At 46.0% G+C, this 19546-nt stretch overlaps 1 protein-coding gene across 1 annotated transcript; it reads right to left on the bottom strand.

The window, feature by feature from the left end:
* Nucleotides 1–3957: 3957 nt before the first annotated feature.
* On the bottom strand, nucleotides 3958–10961 carry LOC119375049 (uncharacterized). Its single transcript, XM_049411135.1, has 5 exons — nucleotides 10720–10961; nucleotides 10534–10567; nucleotides 8270–9167; nucleotides 6357–6660; nucleotides 3958–4135 (listed from the first exon to the last, which is right to left on the bottom strand). The coding sequence occupies exons 1-5, from the start codon at nucleotides 10959–10961 to the stop codon at nucleotides 3979–3981; spliced, it is 1635 nt and encodes a 544-aa protein (XP_049267092.1). The 3' UTR covers nucleotides 3958–3978.
* Between the last annotated feature and the right edge of the window lie 8585 nt (nucleotides 10962–19546).

The following is a 19546-nucleotide window of genomic DNA, read 5'->3' on the forward strand; positions in this document are numbered from 1 at the left end:
TGAGGCATATTAGCAGAATACAACAAGTTAACCACAGTTCAAATCAGTAAGTTCTTATCAGTAAGCGCCACCGATGCTTGACTGATACACTTTATCCCACACCTACTTATATGGAAAGCTTCCGTGACTTCACGTGTAAGTTTATCATTATGAGCAAACAAAATGTCCGTCTCACTGAAAACAGGATTACAGTGGCATGATTTGCAGTGATTGGACAAGTGCGAAAAAGTCTCTTTTCCCAAAGAACTTTTATGTCCTTTAGACGTGTATTGATGCAGCGGCCCGTTTGTCCGATATACATATTTCCACAAGTTAACGGTATCCGATAAACAACCCCTTTTCTGCACCTAATGAACTTAGAGCCTTCCTTCAGCCCACAACTACATTTTTTCTCTCTTACGTCAAACTTTTTGGCAACTGCCTGGCACAACTGTTGCACTTTTATAGGAGCGCTGAAAACAACATCAACGTCATACCTGCTGCCAACATTCTTCAAGGCATGAGAAAAATGATGAACGTAGGGCACAACTGCACAGCGCTTTTTGACCTTGTTTATGCTGTTTCTTGAAGATGAATGCACACCCTTCGGTGGCGCTTACTGATAAAGAAAGGTCTTTTTGGAACTGTGGTTAACTTGTTGTATTCTGCTAATATGCCTCATGACTTGCTCCGCGCATGCTTTGTGATGATTAGTTGTGCTTATATGTTTAGTCCCCTTCAAAAAATAAATCAGTTGTGAGTAAGCGCTCGTTTTGTACCTTCTTTCTGTGTCCTCCGTCTTTTGTGCGCGCTAAAAAAGTTTCAACATGAATTCATACCAACTCGCCCAGCTCTCAGTTTTTACTAGATTAACCTAGTCTGGGAACGTTGCACAGATGAGATGTGCGGATGCCCCGCCTCCGTAGCCTTCGCTCCACTGCCAATGCAAGTTGGGCCGCATTCACGATCCCACAACGGCCGGGACAGTGAAGAAATTAGGAGCGGGGAGCGGGGGGGGGGGGGGTTGTTTAGTTTGTACAAAATAACAGCTAAGGTGGCCATTTCAAAGCTGGCCTTTCCCATATCTCATGTATGGGTCAATTCTGAAGGAGATATGGCGTCAGGATTCGCACTAAATATCGATACCGATCCTACAAAATTCTGGACGCCCTTGTTGAAATAGTTTTTGCTTCACAGTTGGGATGATTTTGTGTAGTTTTTGCTTCACCGCATGGGATGCCTCACTAAAAAAAAAATGCTCGAGACCAATCCCGTCTGTGTAGCTCATGAATATACTTACTAAGAAAAAAAAAATTATCGCAAGCTTGCACCAAGCCGCGCAAAGCTGATACACATCGAAGCTGATCGTGCTTATTTATTGCTGTAACGAGGTTGAACTTGGCTTTATCTAGGCAGAACTTGGCTGTAACGGGGGTGAACTTGCATGGCTGTAACGAGATTGGCCGAACGACAACCGACGACTTCCGGTTACTTGGCTTCACCTTGCTGTTCTTGGTCGTGTTGCCGCTTGCGAACGACTGCGGCCCGTAAGGGCCCGCTCCGGGATGCCGCAACGGCGCGGTGCCGCACGTCGGGTCGCCGCACGCGCGACAGCTCCTACGCAGTGCGCATCCGAAAAACATGGCCGCATGCCAAAAGCGGTTGTCGTACTACCATGGCCGCCGTGTGCCTGTAGCGGTAGCTCCGAATGCTTCCATTTGCTTTAGATTCATGTCCTTAAGCTTCGACAGTTTTTACATTCAGCCCGTTTTGGAGAGCATTCTTCGATGCGGGTAGCGAGTCGAGAAGGGCGTGAATGTCGGAGCATAGATTACGCGTTTGTATGTTTCTAATCCTACGGCTCGGCCGTGGGGACATTTTATTTGGTTTTGGCGCTTTCTTTAATGCCGGACAGTAAAACGCAACGAAGTCGCTAGCGTAATTACACATCCACGCCTTGCGGTTTGATGAGCTCCGTGAACTCATCTCGAGCCGAGGTGGTCTGGCACGGCGTGTCCCCGTACGGGTCCCATCACGTTGGCGATCCTTTGTAGGCGTGCGCACAACACAGGGTCCATACCGGCACGATTCGTAGGGGCACGGGCCGGCACGGCAGCAACAGCGGTTAGTCAATGAACAGTGCACCCAGATACCACACAGAGTTGACGGCGAGCTGGAGCGTCGGAGTCGCGGCAACCGGAAGTAGACGCTGTCTCGAACAGCGCGTCAGCGGTGACGTATGCCACGCGAGATGAGGAGGGGCATTCAGCGAGGAGGGCAAAGCGGTTTTGGAAGAGGGTAACGTAGGAAAGAGGGAAAGAAGCGATCGTCGCGTTTCGATCATCAAACGCGTGTAACTCCGCTTTTACGGCACCGTTTCGAAAAATTCTCACGGCTACGTGTTCGTTGTAAACTCGAGCACAACTTCCTCACCTCAACTAAATTTCGACTGCTGGGTGGTTTAAGGGCCCTTTAAAGGGACATTAAAGGGAAACAATGAATTGGTTTAGGTTGATAAAGTATGCTCGGAGAACTCTTGCGTAGTTTATTTCACCACCATAGGTTTATTATTAGAGCAGAAAACAAAGTTCAAAGTTTCATTTTTAAATTTCGAGCTGAACTTTGTATTTCGTGACGTAAAACATTTCAAAGAGCATTTAACGTATTTTGGCGCCACTGGCCCGACGAAATTTCCACAAACTCGTTATGTCAAGTCTCTGGCTCCCTCAGAGGACAATGTACTTCGATTTAACCGGTTAGGAGCTACGTAGGCCCAAGCAGGCGCCGTCAAAAATATGTGGCGTCACGGCGAATGGTGCCGGAATTCCTAGGTGGCGTCGCCACCTGTATTTTATTTTTGCGCGTTTTCTCACTTATTAAGAGTCTTCTCGCAGCAAGCGTGGTGTTTTTTGGTATCGTGGAAGACTACTTTACTATAATGCGAGAAAAATCGTTTTGCTATAGTGTCCCTTTAACATACGCATTGGGACACGCTTCTACGACTTCGGGAGGCGGTTTGATGTCGAGCAAGGGGTGAACATCATCGGAGACCACCGCTTTAATCTTGCCAAACGTCTGCTCCTTTGGCTCAACGACCCAAAAGCGTTTCATACCGGAGAAGGCGGATCGCGCATTATCGTATCCGGCTGTCATCGACATGTACGCAATCGGAGCAACTGAAGAGCGAATGCCATACTGCCGGGACAGACCATGGCTGCGTATTGTTAGGCGCGAAATGTACACTTGCTTTTAAAAGTGAGCACGCCGTCGCTTCTGTTGCCTTCTTCATTTTTAGTGGACCAGTGGTGGTGAGTAGTGAGATTTACCCAATTTCTGTGGCACATACCAGTTTATAATGACGACGGTTTTCTGGTAGGCCGCACAGTGGCACATACCTGATAAGATGATAGTTTTCCGCGATCGACACACAAGGAACGATTTGATAAACATATTCGCTGTTAATAAATGGGACATACAGGCAGTCGCGTGCGGGCCGGTCCACTGGCGAAAGGCCCGCGTCCGGCATGCAGTCGCGTGTTTGAGACCCCAGGCGTAGATGAATGCCATCATAGTACACTTCACTTTCCCGAAACGCCTTGTGCCAGCAGTCGCACTCCCATCCATTAATAATTACTGGAATTTCACGCCACAAAACCGCGATATGATTATGAGGGACGCCATTGTGGAGGGCTCCGGAAATTTCGACCATCTGGTGTTCTTTAACGTGCACCTAAATCTAAGCACACGGGCCTCAAGCATTTCGCCTCCATCGAAATGCAGCAGCCACGGCCGGGATTCGATCCCGCGACCTTCGGGTCAGCAGTCGAGCACCATAACCACTAGACCACCGTGGCAGGTGTCGGACTCTCACTGAAATTGACTTCAGTCAGGAAGGTTATTTATTTATTTAAAAACATTTGGCCATATATTATACAGGTGAACAATGAGCGACATCCATTTCGATGAGGGGACATACAAGTGACTATTGAAAGGCGCGCTTTAAAGAGCATAGTTGCCGTCTATAAGTTCCTTCAACTGTTCGGCGGGGGGCGTGCACTTTTTGAACAGTGCTTCGCAGTCTTCGTTCGCACTACCGGCAGCAGACGCTTGCTTCCAGAACATCATGTCCGGGTCGCCGTGCACCTTCTCGATATTCCTGCGTGGATGAGAAAAACTGTCATCACAAATCACGAGACGAAAATCACCGGGGCGAAAAGAGTAAGCGTGATGGGTAACGCTTACACTTATATACACCCTTCTGCCACAACGACAAGAGGTGAATAAACAAGCGGACTGCCACGGAGAACGTATCCTGCATAACTGAAAGCGACACGAAAAAGGAGGCAACACTGAAGGAAATATTAAGGTCACCTGTTTTAGTAAACTGGAGACTCCCAAAAGAGTATATAAGACGTAACAGTGGTACACCATGTTCCAACGTGATCATTCGTTGTTTTAGTAATCAACTCATTACATGCCATAATTATTAATCTAAATGATTCAAAACATTCGACGTAGTGATGTCATAAAATTAATTACTTTAAGAGTCGCATGACAAATTTCAGGAGATTGTAGTAAGCTATAACGTGGCCCATGTACGTAAGTGCACAAAAAACCTATGATCGCGAGGTTAAAGGCCAACTCCGGCGATTTTTCTAGGTCGATGGATCTCAATGAAATTCGCTGGGTACGCTCCTTTGCACGTTTCCGTCATTTATGCCAAATTTCAGGCTTGAGACATGCGCAGATTGTTTGCAAATGAATTTTAAAGATTGTCTGCAAACGCCCTCCTGGCTTCCCACAATTATTGGCAACATTGCGTCTGTGACGTCAGTATTGGCAAGGCGGCGGAAGTGACGCAGCCGAGGGCACCGCTAACTTCGGCGCTTCGGTCGTCTACAGCGAGCGTCTGCTGTGCACAAGGCGACAGACAGCGTTGGTTTGGCCGGCGCTTCGCTGGTCGTCCCGGCTGTCACAGTTTTCATACTCCGCGCCGGCGTGACCGGAATGCCTTGCACGACTTCCGGTTCGTTCATAACAACGTCTACGTCATACGTAGACAGTACACTTGGTTGGGTTTCGGTTTCGGTGTCGCGCTTTTTTGCTTATTTAAAATTATTCTCTAATTTGCCGAGTATTTCTGCTATCGGGCCCGTAACAGGAGCGTCTCAGGAACATAAAACACCATTACTTTGACATAACCAAAAAATCGCCGGAGTTGGCCTTTAAGGATAGCAGTTTTCAGGGAACTGCTTATCAATAAAAACTGATTCGAGCTAGCTGGTAGCGAATCATCATAGAAGAAAGCGTGCAAACTGTGCACTTGGTTTATCACTCTTACGGACTTGTACGCGTGAGCCTGCCTTTGATTACATATGCGTGAAGAAGAAACGAAGGGCTTAAACATTTGTTTTAGATTGAATCACCGCAAACAACAATGACGAAGTTAGACGGACACGTCCAAATTGTTCTGGTCAGACGTAGAGTTAATATACTGACTCGAAATGGAAAAATTTCGTTAATATATTCGCTGTTATTTCCTTTTTTCTATTTTTCCTCACTTATTGTTTTTTTATTATTAATAAGCATTCTTGAAGTCATCATGGAAAGGATACGATACGTAGTCTTGGCCAATCCCCCAGAGTGGGTATGTGCCATAGTCCTGTGGAAACAAACCAACAAACAAACAAACAAATGGCCAGTTTCTCTCTTGGCTATATGCTCTGGCGGTGCCCCGCGTTACACGGCGGCGAAGTCATCACGCCGTCAAAATGGGAAGAAGCTATTACAAGCTCCGGACTCGAAGCACAACTATGGGCAGTCCAACGGGCCCGCGACGCAGCAGAGGAACTTGGTCTTTGTGTTCCGACGTGGGAGCGGCCCGCAACGTGCTAGGGCGCGTTCCGAGGGACCGAAATAAAGTTTATTCATCCATCCATCCATGCATGAGCCAGTTTCCCTTAGGCAACAAAACAAAACAAGAATTCATCTTTGTTGTTTCGGCTGCTTCAGTCTAAAATGGAACCGTACAAACTAGCCCAGTTGACCTTATCTATGGCCTAGATCCACGCATGCACCAGATTGACTGATGGCGCTGCTATTCCTTAGCATGCGCGCCTATAGACGAGCTTCGAGTCTGTTCGCGTGTGGACGTGTTTGCAAGTTTCATCCACGGTGGTTTTTTTTATTTGTGTAGGTTTCTTGCGCTGTCCAAGGTAGATGAAAGTTCCTTCGCAAAGTCAAATCAGTGCAATTGAAGGACGCGCAAAATGACGAGGCAGACAAGGGCAGCGCTTGTCCTCGTTTGCCTTGTCCTTGTGACCGTCCTCATTTGCGCTGATAGCCCAGCAGCGCATATCCTACGGGTGAAAGCTTACCTCAAGTATTCGGTCACGTTGGCGCTCCACGGGCCGAACACGTTAGGACGAGCAGCCATCGTGCAGAAGACCTTTGCCAAACAGTCCGTCAGGTCGAGGACCTTGATGTCCTTAAGAGGTCCGGTCCGCAGCTCCTGACTACTCAGGTCGAGATCCGCTTTGGGTACAGGGGGGTGGCTTCTCGCAAAGTAGACCTCATCGGCGTCTACGTCCGCTTCACGACGGTACCTGGGTCCCTGGTGGTTGTCGGGCGCGTTGCTCTCCATCATGTGGGAGGTCGGCGTGGGCTCGGCATCGGGCGTACCTTCGTATAGTAAGTGGATGTTTTAGTTGAGGATATAAGATACAAAAAAAGGAAAGAAAGTGAAATAACAGGACTGTAGTGCGAGTTAGTTGGTTCATGATGTTGAGGAGGAGGAGGAAATAACTTTATTTTTTTACAGCGCGATACAGACGAGAACGAAACACCGAGAAACGATAAGACACAGACGAGCACTGACTTCCAACAGTTAATCTTGAGCTCAAGAGCAGAGACTGCTTGCCTGATACGTTTTTACAATTATCTTTTGAATAGTTAGGTATAGATATTGCTTAGACGCTCAAAACGAACTGTTATAAGTCAACGCTCGTCTGTTGTCCTATCGTTTCTTAGTCTGTCGCCCTTGCTGTCTTGCGCTGGATAAAACTTGCTCAAGGAAAATACATTGCAAAGAAAAACAGCGCAAGAAGTCAAGAACGGAAAGGGGCACACATATCTGTCTTCTCGCGCCGTTTTTCCTTACAATGCTTCAAAAGCAGTATGCTCGGCGACAACTTATCTTGACAGTGGAGCGAAGGCTACGGAGGCGGGGCTTCTGCACATTCGTGTTGCTCGGCAAGTATATAGTACGGCAATTTGCGGCCGTTTTCGGTTTTGCGCGCTCGCATCGTTAACGCGTTTAGAAAGACATATACACGAAAAATGTGAATGGGAGGAACATTTCGATTGTTCAGTGTAAATTTAGTGTCATATTACGAGTATACTTTTCTTGGAGAACTAAACTGCGCGTTTGCGGCTGCACACTCACCCATAGAGTTTCCTACAATACTTACTAGACGGAACTCTGGCGCTAGTGTCTATGGGAGCTGCAACGCATGACGCTTCAGCCAGCATGGGAATGATGGGTAGTACACAAATTTGTCTGAACTTCGTACTTTCGGCTCCGTTTGGCTCTGCGTCGGCTGCAGCCGCTTTGTCGCAAAACGAATTTCAGTAAAAGTCAGCAGTTTCACTTCGCCACTTTATCTTCTTTAGGCTCAGCGATTCAAATCTGGTCACGAAGTTCACAACGATCCATTCTTTTATCCGAAAGAAAACCAAACATAGCAATAAACAAAGCCACAAGTACGTTTGAAGCCGTAAGCACGAAGACTAGGCAAATTTGTGTACTACCCATCATTCCCATGGTAGCTGAACGATCGCAGCGCCAGAGTCCCCTCTAGTTAATTTTAGGAAACTCTATGCACTCACCCACTACGCCATGGACGCCATGTTTACTTTGGAAAACGGGCGTGCTGAAAAGGTGGTGCTGTCTAAGAAATGGAAAGAAACGGAAGGCATTCTTGCAAAGTGAACAATAACTATATATAACCTACGACTCCCCGCAGCTGTTTGAATCTCATAATAAATAAAGCAGCTTCTATTTCAGCAAGGCAGATGAGAAAATTATCAGTAAACTTAAGTACAATTTTTTGGCGCGGTAGCAGGCATGCGCTTTGGTTCTGTACTTTCCACAGTGCTGTCAAGAAAATTTGTCGCCGAGTATAGCCCGCCAACAAGCATTAACACGGAAAATGAAACCTTGTACTGATTATCGCAGTCTACAGCTGTCTAGCTCGTGGAGCGGCTGACACCTGAACGGGCTTCAACGTACCTTCAGAATGCTGCGGGAACTGGCTACCAGGAACGACTCCGTCGGGGTGTTTGTTGTAGTGCGTGGCATGTTCATCACCGGTCGTGTGCTCGTGAGTAGCGTCAGAACCTGCGGCGTCGGCAACGTTGTACGAAGAGTGCGGGTACGCGACGTAGCCGGACGGTTGTCCCGCCTGCCAGCCACCGTAAGGAAAGATGGGGCCCTGGTGCTGTTCCCCGGAGTACGACTGTGACGCCGGTTCAGTCCTGGAGTCTTGGGTCTGCGGCTGCTGCTGCTCCATCGGCTGTTCCGGATGGACTTCTGAAGCACCCTGCTGGTTCCACGGTTGAGCGGTGTCTCCGGTCGGTGGCTGCGGCGAGTTGAAATGCTTCGGGATGTTCTGCGCCACTACGGCGACCCGCATCAGCGATCCGCCGGTGTCGCCACCGGTGACGTAGTCCTTGTAGTGGTCCAGGGGCACGGGCAGGACCTGAGCGTCGAACTGTTGCGGCTTCATTGTCGGGGTGCCGCTAGCGGCGAGGCGCCTCTTTTCGAGCTGGTTGGCGAATTCCAGGGCCGCGAAGCCCGCGGCGAACTGCTTCTTGAAGTCGTGCACTGGGTCGCTCGACGCGAGACCCTCGACGGGCAGCTCCTGTGGCTTCGACGGCGGCGGCGCTGGCACCTCCGTTTGCTGTACGGCTTCTACGGAGACGTCTGGTTCCTCGACCGCGGCGGGCTCGGCGCCTCCTTCGTCGGGATCCTCGGCAACCTCCTGCGGCACGGAGTACATCGCAGGCACCGATGAACGCTCAGTAGTAAGTGAAATAAACGCACGAGTCAAATATCGCGCAAGTTTCCGCAATGAGCGAAGTAGTGGGATAGTTTGTTCATTTTTGATATGTATACGAACGCACTTAAGCTGCACGTTAAAGAGCTTACGTGGAATGGGCTTCCCCCACTTAATGAGAACTTGTTGGGCGAGCTGGTGAGTACTTAACATCGTGGTTTAGCGCTAAAAAAGACACACGTGAAAGACAGGATACCACATGCCTGTAGCCTGATAAGTGGTGACGCCTTGTTACGCGCTCGTCACGTCTGCGCATCAGTATGCTATTTATTCCATTGCAACCCTTGCAATAAACCAGTTGTTAGTAAAAAAGCGCCTGTTTTCTCCCACTTTCTTTTTCGTATTCCTTTATCATCAGGGAAGGGGGGGGGGGGGAGAGTTCCGCCATGTATGTTCGTGCGGGCATGCAGGGTGTTTCAGCTAAAAAGCACATGCAAAGTATTAAAAATATTAAACATAAGTGCTACGCGTCTCCATTCAGCGCAGTATTGTTCGGAGCCATATAGAGCACATCAGAATATTTTTTTGCAGTCCGCCAAGCTCGGTAATTAACAAAGATTGCTTAATGAACTTTTTAAATAGTAACTCTGGAGAAAAGTTTTCCATACAAAAGTTGTAGTGCTTGTTCACAAACATCGAATTTTTTAATCTATTCTAAGATAACTCCCCTGCTGCCTTTTCTTTAAAGCGCGCGAATTAAAAAGAACATACCACGTGACTGCCGCCAACCGCGCGGCGCTTTTAGTGCCCTCTAATATAAGTTAAACGAATTATCAAAGGCTGCTTCGCGCACGCAGATCGATGGGACAGGTTATCGGTGACTGCGATGGACGTTAAGCGACAAAGTGAGCATACAGTTTCAACAGCCACAACAACAACAACAAAAAAATTCTTCAACGAAAAAGCGGCAGCCACGGAGCAAATGACACATGAGACCGTAGGCAGCATTTGATTCGGCGTAGGCATTTTTCTTTTCTTTTCGCGCCAATGAAGAAACGCATAGGAAGGGGAGAGGGTGGCAGCCTGATGAAGGACCAAGATAAAAGATTCACTCACACGTGGCAGTCGCTTTTTCGTGGATTTTTTTTCTTTAGACGGTACGCCCCTATCATCATTTAGCGTCCATCGCAGTCACCGGTAGCCTGCTCAATCGACCTTCGTGCGCGGAGCGTCCTTTGATAAGCAGGGGAGCTATCTTAGCATAGATTAAGAAATTCGATGTTTCTGAACAAGCGCTGCCACTTTTATATTGAAAATTTTTCTCTAGAGTTACTATTTAAAAAAGTTCATTAAGCAATCTTGACCCCCCCCCCCTTTTTTTTTTTGGCTGCGCCAGTGCCATGGACGTTACGGAGCCCAGAGTACTCAATATTAATCCTCAGCCAACCCCACAACGCCGTTCCTCGTAATGGTATTGTCACGTGGTCGTGACGGTTACGAACACGAACTCCAGCAGGTAAGGATGAAACAGGCTTTTGGCACGCAAAACACTATAAAAGTTGACATCCGGTGCTCGATTGCCGGTACGTTGCTTAGTAAGATTATAATCTTACTAAGCAACGTACCGGCAATCGAGCACCGGATGTCAACCTATAGGCACCTATAGGTGCCTATATGATCGAACAAGCTATAGCATAGCGAGGTCAATCGGCGTGTCGAGAGGGCCTGTGATCCTACCTTTACGACGACGGCCTCCTTGGCGTCACGCTCTCCAGTGAAGTACGAGGCCAGCTTGGCAGCGGTAGCCATCTTGTAGCCTGCCAGGCTCCGAAATCTCGAACAGATGGAGCCGAAGGGGGCTGGGAAACCTCCGACAGCTATCAGGGCCACGGACAGCACAACCACGAACAGTGGAACTCGAAGCATCTGTAGAAATACGTCATAATTGCAAGTGATGAACTGCCTTGGTGGCCTAAGAGCGGTCAAGAAACTATAGTGCTGCTAGACACGAGGCCGTGGGTTCGATTCCCGGCCGGAATGGCAGTAATTCGATAGGCGGAATGCGAAGATGGTTAAGCTCTTACAGTTTGGTGCACGTCGAATGAACGCCCGGGTGGTCAGAAAATAACCCGGGGTCTCTCTTACTGCTGCGTGCCTCATAATCGTACTTGACAAGGAAAAAACCTCTATCAGGGCGCACAATGTTTGAAGAAAAGAAAAGGACGAGTTCGGAAAAGCGCATACAAGATTTTTCGCACTAAAAAAAAAGAAAGACAAATAAACAATCCCCGCACAAGCACTCCGCACAGATTGTTAACCAAGTAAGCTGAAACTTGCGACCTCGCTGTTTATCACGCAATTGTACATAACGAAGTGTCTTCAGTTGTAGCTTATATTATTTCTCCGTCACCGCATTTAAAAGATGCGTGCTTCAAACTTTGCGTTCCGTGACGTTAGCGTAAGGGATGTTAAAAATAACCAAATAATTTTATGGGTTGCGATTCGTGCTGCGGCGGGTATCATCCCTAGCAAATCATGCTGACAAAACCTGAAGAGAAACTAGCGCAAGCGCGCAGACCCTTGGAGGTAGCGTATACTCTAGCGTTGCTTCTTCATTATAGTTTCTGCGCACTCACGGACAACCTCATTTTCCCATCTCCTAGCCATATAAAGCCTCGCTGTAAAATGTTTTTCCTTGCCAAGCATGTTTCACCAACCAGCCCATGCCACCACCTCCATGCTCATAACGATATATTGGTTCTGAAAAACACCCCAGAAATTAAAAGGCTGCGGATTTGTGTGCCATAACAAATATAGGGTGAGGCACAGGAGTAGTGGAAGACTCGCGCAACTAATGTCGATCACCTCGGGATCTATCTTGAACGTGCAGTTATACGGGTATTCTTGGGCCCATCGAAACGTGGCTGACATGGCCGGATTCTATAGCCCAGCCAAATCGTACGAAAACGACACGTATATTTTATATGTTCACTAGCAGTGAGTTTTGGTTTATTATTGCTTGGATCTAGGCGAACAAATGGCGCTGAAAATAAGACAGGAACTGGACTACGCACCGCGGCAGCCTAGCGGCTAAGATGTGTCGCCATTTGTAAGCTGGAGGACGCGAGTTCGATATCGGGCCACGGCGGACGCATTTAGGTGGCAGCGATACGCGAAAAAACAGCAAAAAGAAAACGAAAATAAACACAAAAGCGCCCATGTACTTGTGGACGTTAAAGAATTCCGAGTGGTCAACGTTTTATCGCAGTCCCTTACATCGGCGTGCCTCTATCATATCGTGGATCTGGCACGAAAAAAAAAGGAAAAAAAAAAACCCCGAAATTATAGGAATTGGGCAGCATTGCCTCGCTTGCTGCGCTGACGTATGGAGACGTTCTCTCCGCATGACTGCAAGTATGAAGGGGTGGATCGGGAGTACGCAAGGAAAAAAAAACGTCGGATTTACCTCGGCAGCTTGCTGATTTCGGTTTGGCCAGGAAGGGGCTCCTGCTCTGTGAGGCGTCCGTGCGCGTAGTGGTCTTAAATAGCTGCGGTTGGGTGGGGAGGGAGCATGACCACGTTACAGAGAGAGAGAGAGAGAGAAAGAGGAAGGAAGGGAGGGAGGGAGAGGGGAGGGAGGAATACGAAGTTTGCGTAGAAGGGAAAGGAGGATCCACGCCCTGGCCTTGACCAGTGTCCAAAGGACAGACAGCGAACGAGGGTAGAAAGTTAGCAAGGGTCTGCATGCGCTAAACACTGAGAGGAGATTCGCGCCGCGGAGGAGATGCAGAGAGGAAGAGGAGGGAATGAGGAGAGGAAGGAAAAGAAAACAAAATGGCAGTTACTGACAGAAACCGGAGTTCAAGGAACTCGATTCCGAGGAAAGCCAATGGCTGGTGGGAGGTGGGATGGAGTGGGGAGCTCCCGGCCGAACGACCTCCAACTTGTTCCATCGTGTCTTTCTCTTTCCACGTCGCGCTTTCACCCTGGCGCTGCGAGGCTTCTTGATGTGGGCGGCCCCTGCGCACCTTGCTTACATCTAGACTGATGCTACGGCCTCCAGATCCCGCTAGCGTCCACATCACGATGCTGTTCTTTCACCTCATCTCTCTTTCTTAATCTATATCATCGCCTCCCGCTCCCCTTTCCCAAGCTGCTGAGCTGTGCCGCCATAAAGGGGAGGGGGGCAGAAAATAGTTCTTTTTTGTACCTTTTCCAAAACACACTCTATCCTGTCCAGGGCTCCAGAAACAGCACGCTTTTTTGCTTGTTTGTTCAATGCTACGACATGTCGTTATACTCGTGTCTCAGAGGGTCACGGGACTGAGCGGAATGCGAAAGATTACGGTGACATCATATCTTGGTATTGAGAAGAAGATCGAGGTTTTTTTAACCTGTTGGTCTCCTCGGGGCCGTTGTCTAGACAAGGACTCGGCGAGGTATTCCAACACTTTAAGAGAACCGTACCATGCGTTTGGTGCATGATAGCCTAAGTTGCTTATGCACCATTGAAACCAACCAAACCAAACCAATCATATCTTGGTTTTGGCACTTAAAACCTCAGATATTAGGTTTTCTTTTTTTTTTTCTCTCTCTCTACAGCCACAGTTCTGTCAACGTAAGCATTACACGTGCGGTAAATTTTCCAGGTGGGCTATATAGTGGTTCTACGTTCCCCATGTGATCCCTGTTAGTTTCACGTTTGTGAATTTTTCTTGCGGTGGCAGATGAGTTCTAGTTTTTTTTTTTTTTTTTTGATAGCTGCATGTATTCCTCGGACAGGCGGCAAATTATTTACTCGAGAGATTTAAGATGAAACTTTCATTGAGGCAGAGGACAACCAGAATCCAAACATTAGATACCTTTTTGTGCAGCTGTGGTCCGGCTCTTTTACGAGCGACGGAGCTCAGGTGTGTGATCCTTGAGAAGGACAAACCTCTACAGTGCGCAGAACGTTTATTTCTCAGATGGCAGGGACATACACGATCGGACTGGGGTGCTGTGGAGGGGATTAAGTGGAAACATTTGAATAACTGCTTACATGCATGCTGAAGAACACGCCTCTAGCTCGAAATATCGTAAGCAGTGTTTCGCATGTTTCCACTTCTTTGCCTTATCTCCCTCCTCATGCCCCTCCCCCATCCGATGGTCTATAAATATTGAGTGTGCAATTTGTCGAATCTCATTCTTTTATCCAAGCGTTCTGAGCACTGGAAAGGTTTAAATGTGTCCCGCCACGGTGGTCTAGTGGTTATGGCATTCGACTGCTGACCCGAAGGTCGCGGGATCGAATCCCGGCCACGGCAGCTGCATTTTCGATGGAGGCGAAAATGTTTGAGGTGCGTGTACTTAGATTTAGGTGCACGTTAAAGAACCCCAGGTGGTCGAAATTTCCGGAGCCCTCCACTACGGCGTCTCTCATAATCATATCGCGGATTTGGGACGTTAAACCCCAGATATTATTATTATTATTAAAGGTTTAAATGTGAACATTCGACAGAATTTTGTCTGGTTGGGAAGGAACTTCTGGATGAAACAGAAGGTCACCGTCGCAAAACCGTGCCGACAACGGTTTTGCGACGGTGACCAATCCGGAACACAGCACACATCCGCCCCCTGCGTATCGTGGCACAATCGTCAGCTGCCGTGACGCCGACTACTAGCAGCTCCGGATAAAAGGGGATGCTGGCACCTTGATGCTTCATTTGGCAGCGGCGACAGCGGTGGAAGCACTCGGCTCAAGCTTGTGTGTTGCACTCTGCCTTTGCAGGTTAGAAATCGCATTAGTATCTATTTTTGAGACTGATTTCAATATTGCTGTTGCCGCTGCCACATTTTGCCTTGTTGTTTTTGCTCTTGTGCGCTGCTCTTTTATTCAAAAATGACACCTGATCCTGAGATGCTGAAAATGTTGGAAGAAATGAAGCAGGAAATTCGCGACATGCGCGCTTCTTTGGAAAGGGAATTCAGAAAGGAAAATAGAGAAGTGAAAGCTAGCATGGAACTGATAAATCAAAGCTTCGAGGAAATTAACGCTACCATGAAAACCATTCAGAAGGAAAATGCAGATGTTAAGGCTCAGAATGCCGTCCTTTTGTCCGAGTGTGCGCTCCTAAAGAAACAGGTGCAGGAAAATGAATTAAGGATAGTGCAACTGGAGCAGTACTCACGAAACAGGAACCTAGAAGTCAAAGGTATTCCAGTTTCGCAGGATGAAAGTCTACCGAAAATCTTGGAAAAAATTGGTGATGCTGTCGGCGAACCCATTGCACAGAGTGATATTGAGGTGTGTCACAGGATTCCAACGAAGGTCTCAACGCAGTTGAACATTCTTGTGCAGTTTTGCAGCAGGTCAAAACGCGATGCAGTTTTTGAAAAGGCAAGAAAGAAAAGGTTTTCAACTGCTAATATCGGTTTCGCACAGTCTGCCCCGGTATATATAAACGAGCACTTATGTTTCGAACTGAAGAAGCTACTGGGCAAGACTATCTCGAAAAAGAAAGAAAAGAATTGGCGTTTTGCATGGACAAAAGACCGCAGGATTTTCGTAAGGAAAACTGAATCTTCCAGAGCACTGCGCATAGCTTGTGTCTCGGATCTCGATAAGATCGACTAGGAAAATCATGGCTTCTTTCGATGACGTCATATCCATGAACAGCTCTCGTTCTGCTTATCTTTCACCTTGCGAAGTGGGTATCTTATACGCAAGAAACAAGAATTCTTTATCTTTCATCCACATTAATGCACAATCAGTTGGAAACAAGGAAGAACAAATTGTTGCCCTTCTTGCCTCTTTCGTTTTCACTCCAGATGTACTGATGATAACTGAAACTTGGTTTAAAAATGACGTAGATGTTTTCAAGATGCCCGGATTTAACACATTTTTTTGTAAATAGGCCTTCTCGAAGAGGAGGAGGCGTTATGTTAATGGCAAAAAACATGCTACATTGCCAACTTATTGAGTCATTTTCCTTCATTACTCTGGATTACGAAGTGCTTTCGGTCAAATGCAATAATAATGTGTACTGTGTGTTATATAGACCTCCAGGAACGAGTATACCTAGCTTTTTGTCTTTTATGGACGATTACCTAAACTGGATTAATGATAACCATTTCAAGCTCATTATGGGAGGTGATACAAACATTGACTTTTTGAAGACTTCGAAACCGCCAGGTGACTTATATAGGACTCTTGAATCTAACGGTTTTGCAAATGTGATAAATGCTCCTACTCATGTTTCACTTAACTCAACTACATTGATAGACGTCTTCATAACCAATGTTGAAATTACACATTTATCATCAGGTGTTGTGAGCACGCACATTAGCGATCATCTCCCAATTTTTCTACTCCTTAAACAAACCAGGCCTCTTGAAACCGCAAATCCTTTACCTTTGACTGTACGGGATGTGAATGCACACAGCTTAAACAACTTTCGTAATGAAATATTGCTCATTGATTGGTCGCCTTTACTGTTCATTACTGACCCCGAAACCGCTTACGATTATTTTCATGAGAAGTTTAAAGTTGCTTATGAAAAATGTTTTAGGTACAAGGTAGTTAAACCTGCGCGCAGAAGTAGAAAGCCATGGGTCACAAAACAATGCTTACAGGAAATAAGCGTTAAAAATCGCTTATTTCATAATTTTATTTCAACGTGGTCTGAAGAAACCCTGCGCCAGTTTAGTGTTCAAAGGAATAAAGTAAACAGCCTTCTACGTCGTGAGAAAAGATTATACTTACAACATTTATTTAACGTTGACGTTACGAAAAAAACAGATATTCTTAGGAAACGTCTGTAAGGAGACTATTAAGGAGATTACGATTGATGACAATATAATGTCAGGAAAGGATTTGGTGGAAGCTTTCAATGAATATTTTACTAGTTTGGTAAAGAGTTCTCACGATCCCAACTGTTTAAATTTTTTAAGTTCCCGGACCAGCCAGTCTGCATTTTTGGCTCCTACGACACCTAAGGATATAACTGACGCATTTTTGTCCATTAGAAATAGTAAATGTTGCGATATAGATGGTTTCGAAATCGGACCCGCAAAGTACGTATTAGATGCCATCACTCCGGCACTGACCCATATTTACAATCTAGTTCTATCCGATGGTACCTTTCAAAAGCACTCCAGGTTGCTAAGGTTATAGTGTTGCATAAGGGCGGGGATAAAAACGCGCTAACTATAGACCAATATCAGTCTTACCGATTTTTTCAAAAGCACTGGAAAAATTAATTCACAGCCGTGTTACATCATTTATAACTAAGCATAAATTAATGACAAATATGCAGTTTGGATTTACGAAAGGGCAGTCTACTGAAACTGCGCTTCTAACACAGAAGGAAATTATATTAGATTCTTTCGAACGTCAGCTATGTACTTTGGGTATTTTTGTGGACTACTCAAAGGCGTTTGATTGCATCAATCATACCACACTTATAGAAAAATTTAAATATTACGGCTTTCGCGGTGTTTTTTTTTTTTGAAATTAATAAAATCATATCTTCAGCACCGTATGCAAAAAATAGTTATAAATAGTCACGTGTCCGATTTGAAACCAGTTATTGCAGGAGTACCCCAAGGAACCCTTGCTTTTTTGTATTTATATTAATGACGTAGTTAGTATTGATAATGACGTAAAATTTATTATATATGCAGACGACACTACAATTCTAGTAACCGGGAAAGATGCTGAAGATGTCATGATTAAAGCCAACGAAGTACTGTCAAAATTATCATCCTGGAGCACCGCTAACTCGTTGAAAATAAATGTCAATAAAACAAAGGCCGTACTTTTTAGGCCGAAAAATCGAAACGTTGCTACTACAACAAATTTACATCTTAATAACTCTATTTTTGCTATTGTGCCTACTTTTAAATGTCTTGGTGTTGTATTTGAGCAACATTTATCATGGAATGCTCATGTGGAAATGGTAGTAGGTAAGCTCTCTCGGCTAACTGGAATACTATGCAAGTTGCGCTTTTTTCTTCCTTAAAGCGTTAAACTTCTACTGTACAAATCCCTGTTCCTGTCGTACGTACACTATTGTCATCTCGTCTGGGGCACTACGACACTTACTAACATCATTACCCTGCATAGAATGCAGAAAAAAAGCCGTGCGTTGCATTTTAGATGTGCCTTACTTAACGCCAATTAGTCCTCTGTTCGAAAAACTAAATTTGGTACCAATGCCTAACATTTACGAAAACATATTAATAAGAAGTTATAAGAATGCTATTAAAAAGAACAATGACACTCTAAAACGTATTTCTAATTTAACGCGAAAACATAAAATGGCCAATATAAGGAGCTCTGAAATATGGGAACTACCGAGAACTATACCTATCAAATGCTACGTTATAGACTACCCTATCACTTAAGTACAAAAAATGTAACATAACTCTTCATAATGTCAAAAAAAAAACATCTATGCAACTGCAATCCCTATGTTTATGTACTATATTTATTTACTGCAATGCCAATGTTTATGTATTAGTGCTTATAATGCTGGGTACTTCTTGTGTTATTCTTGCATTCCTGTTATATGTTTCGGTGTATTGATAGTGTAATTCTTGCGCATTTTTTGTGTATTTCTTGTGTTTCATGTAATTCTTGTATTCTTGTAATATGCGGTGTATTTATAGTTTAATTCCGGTGTATTTCTTGTTTTTCCCGTTTTGTCACTGCCTGAAAAATGGGCAATGGACCCTGTCAAGCCTTGCTGGCTTTTAGTTCATTGTCCACGACATCGCTTGTATGTTGAAATAAATTTGATTTGATTTGATTTGACGTAAGCCAAAGTAAAACGTGAAAACTTGTTTGACTTTACGAAACAAAAAAAAAAAAACCTTGCCGCTGGGAGGCGGCTCAGAAGCTCGGAGCTCAACGACCAGCTGTGGGCCGTCCGGCAGGCCGAAGATGCCGCCCGAGTGATGATGATGATGACTTTGTGTTCAGGGACTCAGCGCCGCCATCTGAGGCCACCAAGACCAAACTGTCGGCCAAGTGTTATTAGTTTCTTCTCTCTCTCTCTGACGTTTCAGGTTCCACTCGGACCCTTCTTCAGGGGTGATTGCGGGGCACCAAAGAGCAGTGTTTATATAGCCTTCTTTAGTTCAGGCCGTGGGGTCACGCCTTTTCTCCATAATGCGCCGAAGTGCGTTTCCCTTGTCAAAGAGCTCTGTTACCAACCAGCCACCGTGGAGTGCTCTTCAAGAACACCCGAGAAAGAGTGTAGGCGGATGTCATCCTAGTAAAAATTCACTTGCACGAAACAGCGCCTTGCGGCCGCAGTCGCGCTCCCATTAAACTTGATTTCACACACAGGAAGGTTATTTACTTATTTTATTTACAAACAGGCGGTCATATATTATAAAATTTGAACAGTGGATTTAATATACAATTGACTATGGAAGGAGACTATCACCAATGATGCGGTCGATAACGTCCTTCAAGTTTTCGGCGTGGATGATGCACCTGGTGAACAGGGCTTCGCAGTCTTCGT

Source organism: Rhipicephalus sanguineus, chromosome 11 (genome assembly GCF_013339695.2).
Source record: "Rhipicephalus sanguineus isolate Rsan-2018 chromosome 11, BIME_Rsan_1.4, whole genome shotgun sequence".
Lineage (NCBI taxonomy): Eukaryota > Metazoa > Arthropoda > Arachnida > Ixodida > Ixodidae > Rhipicephalus > Rhipicephalus sanguineus.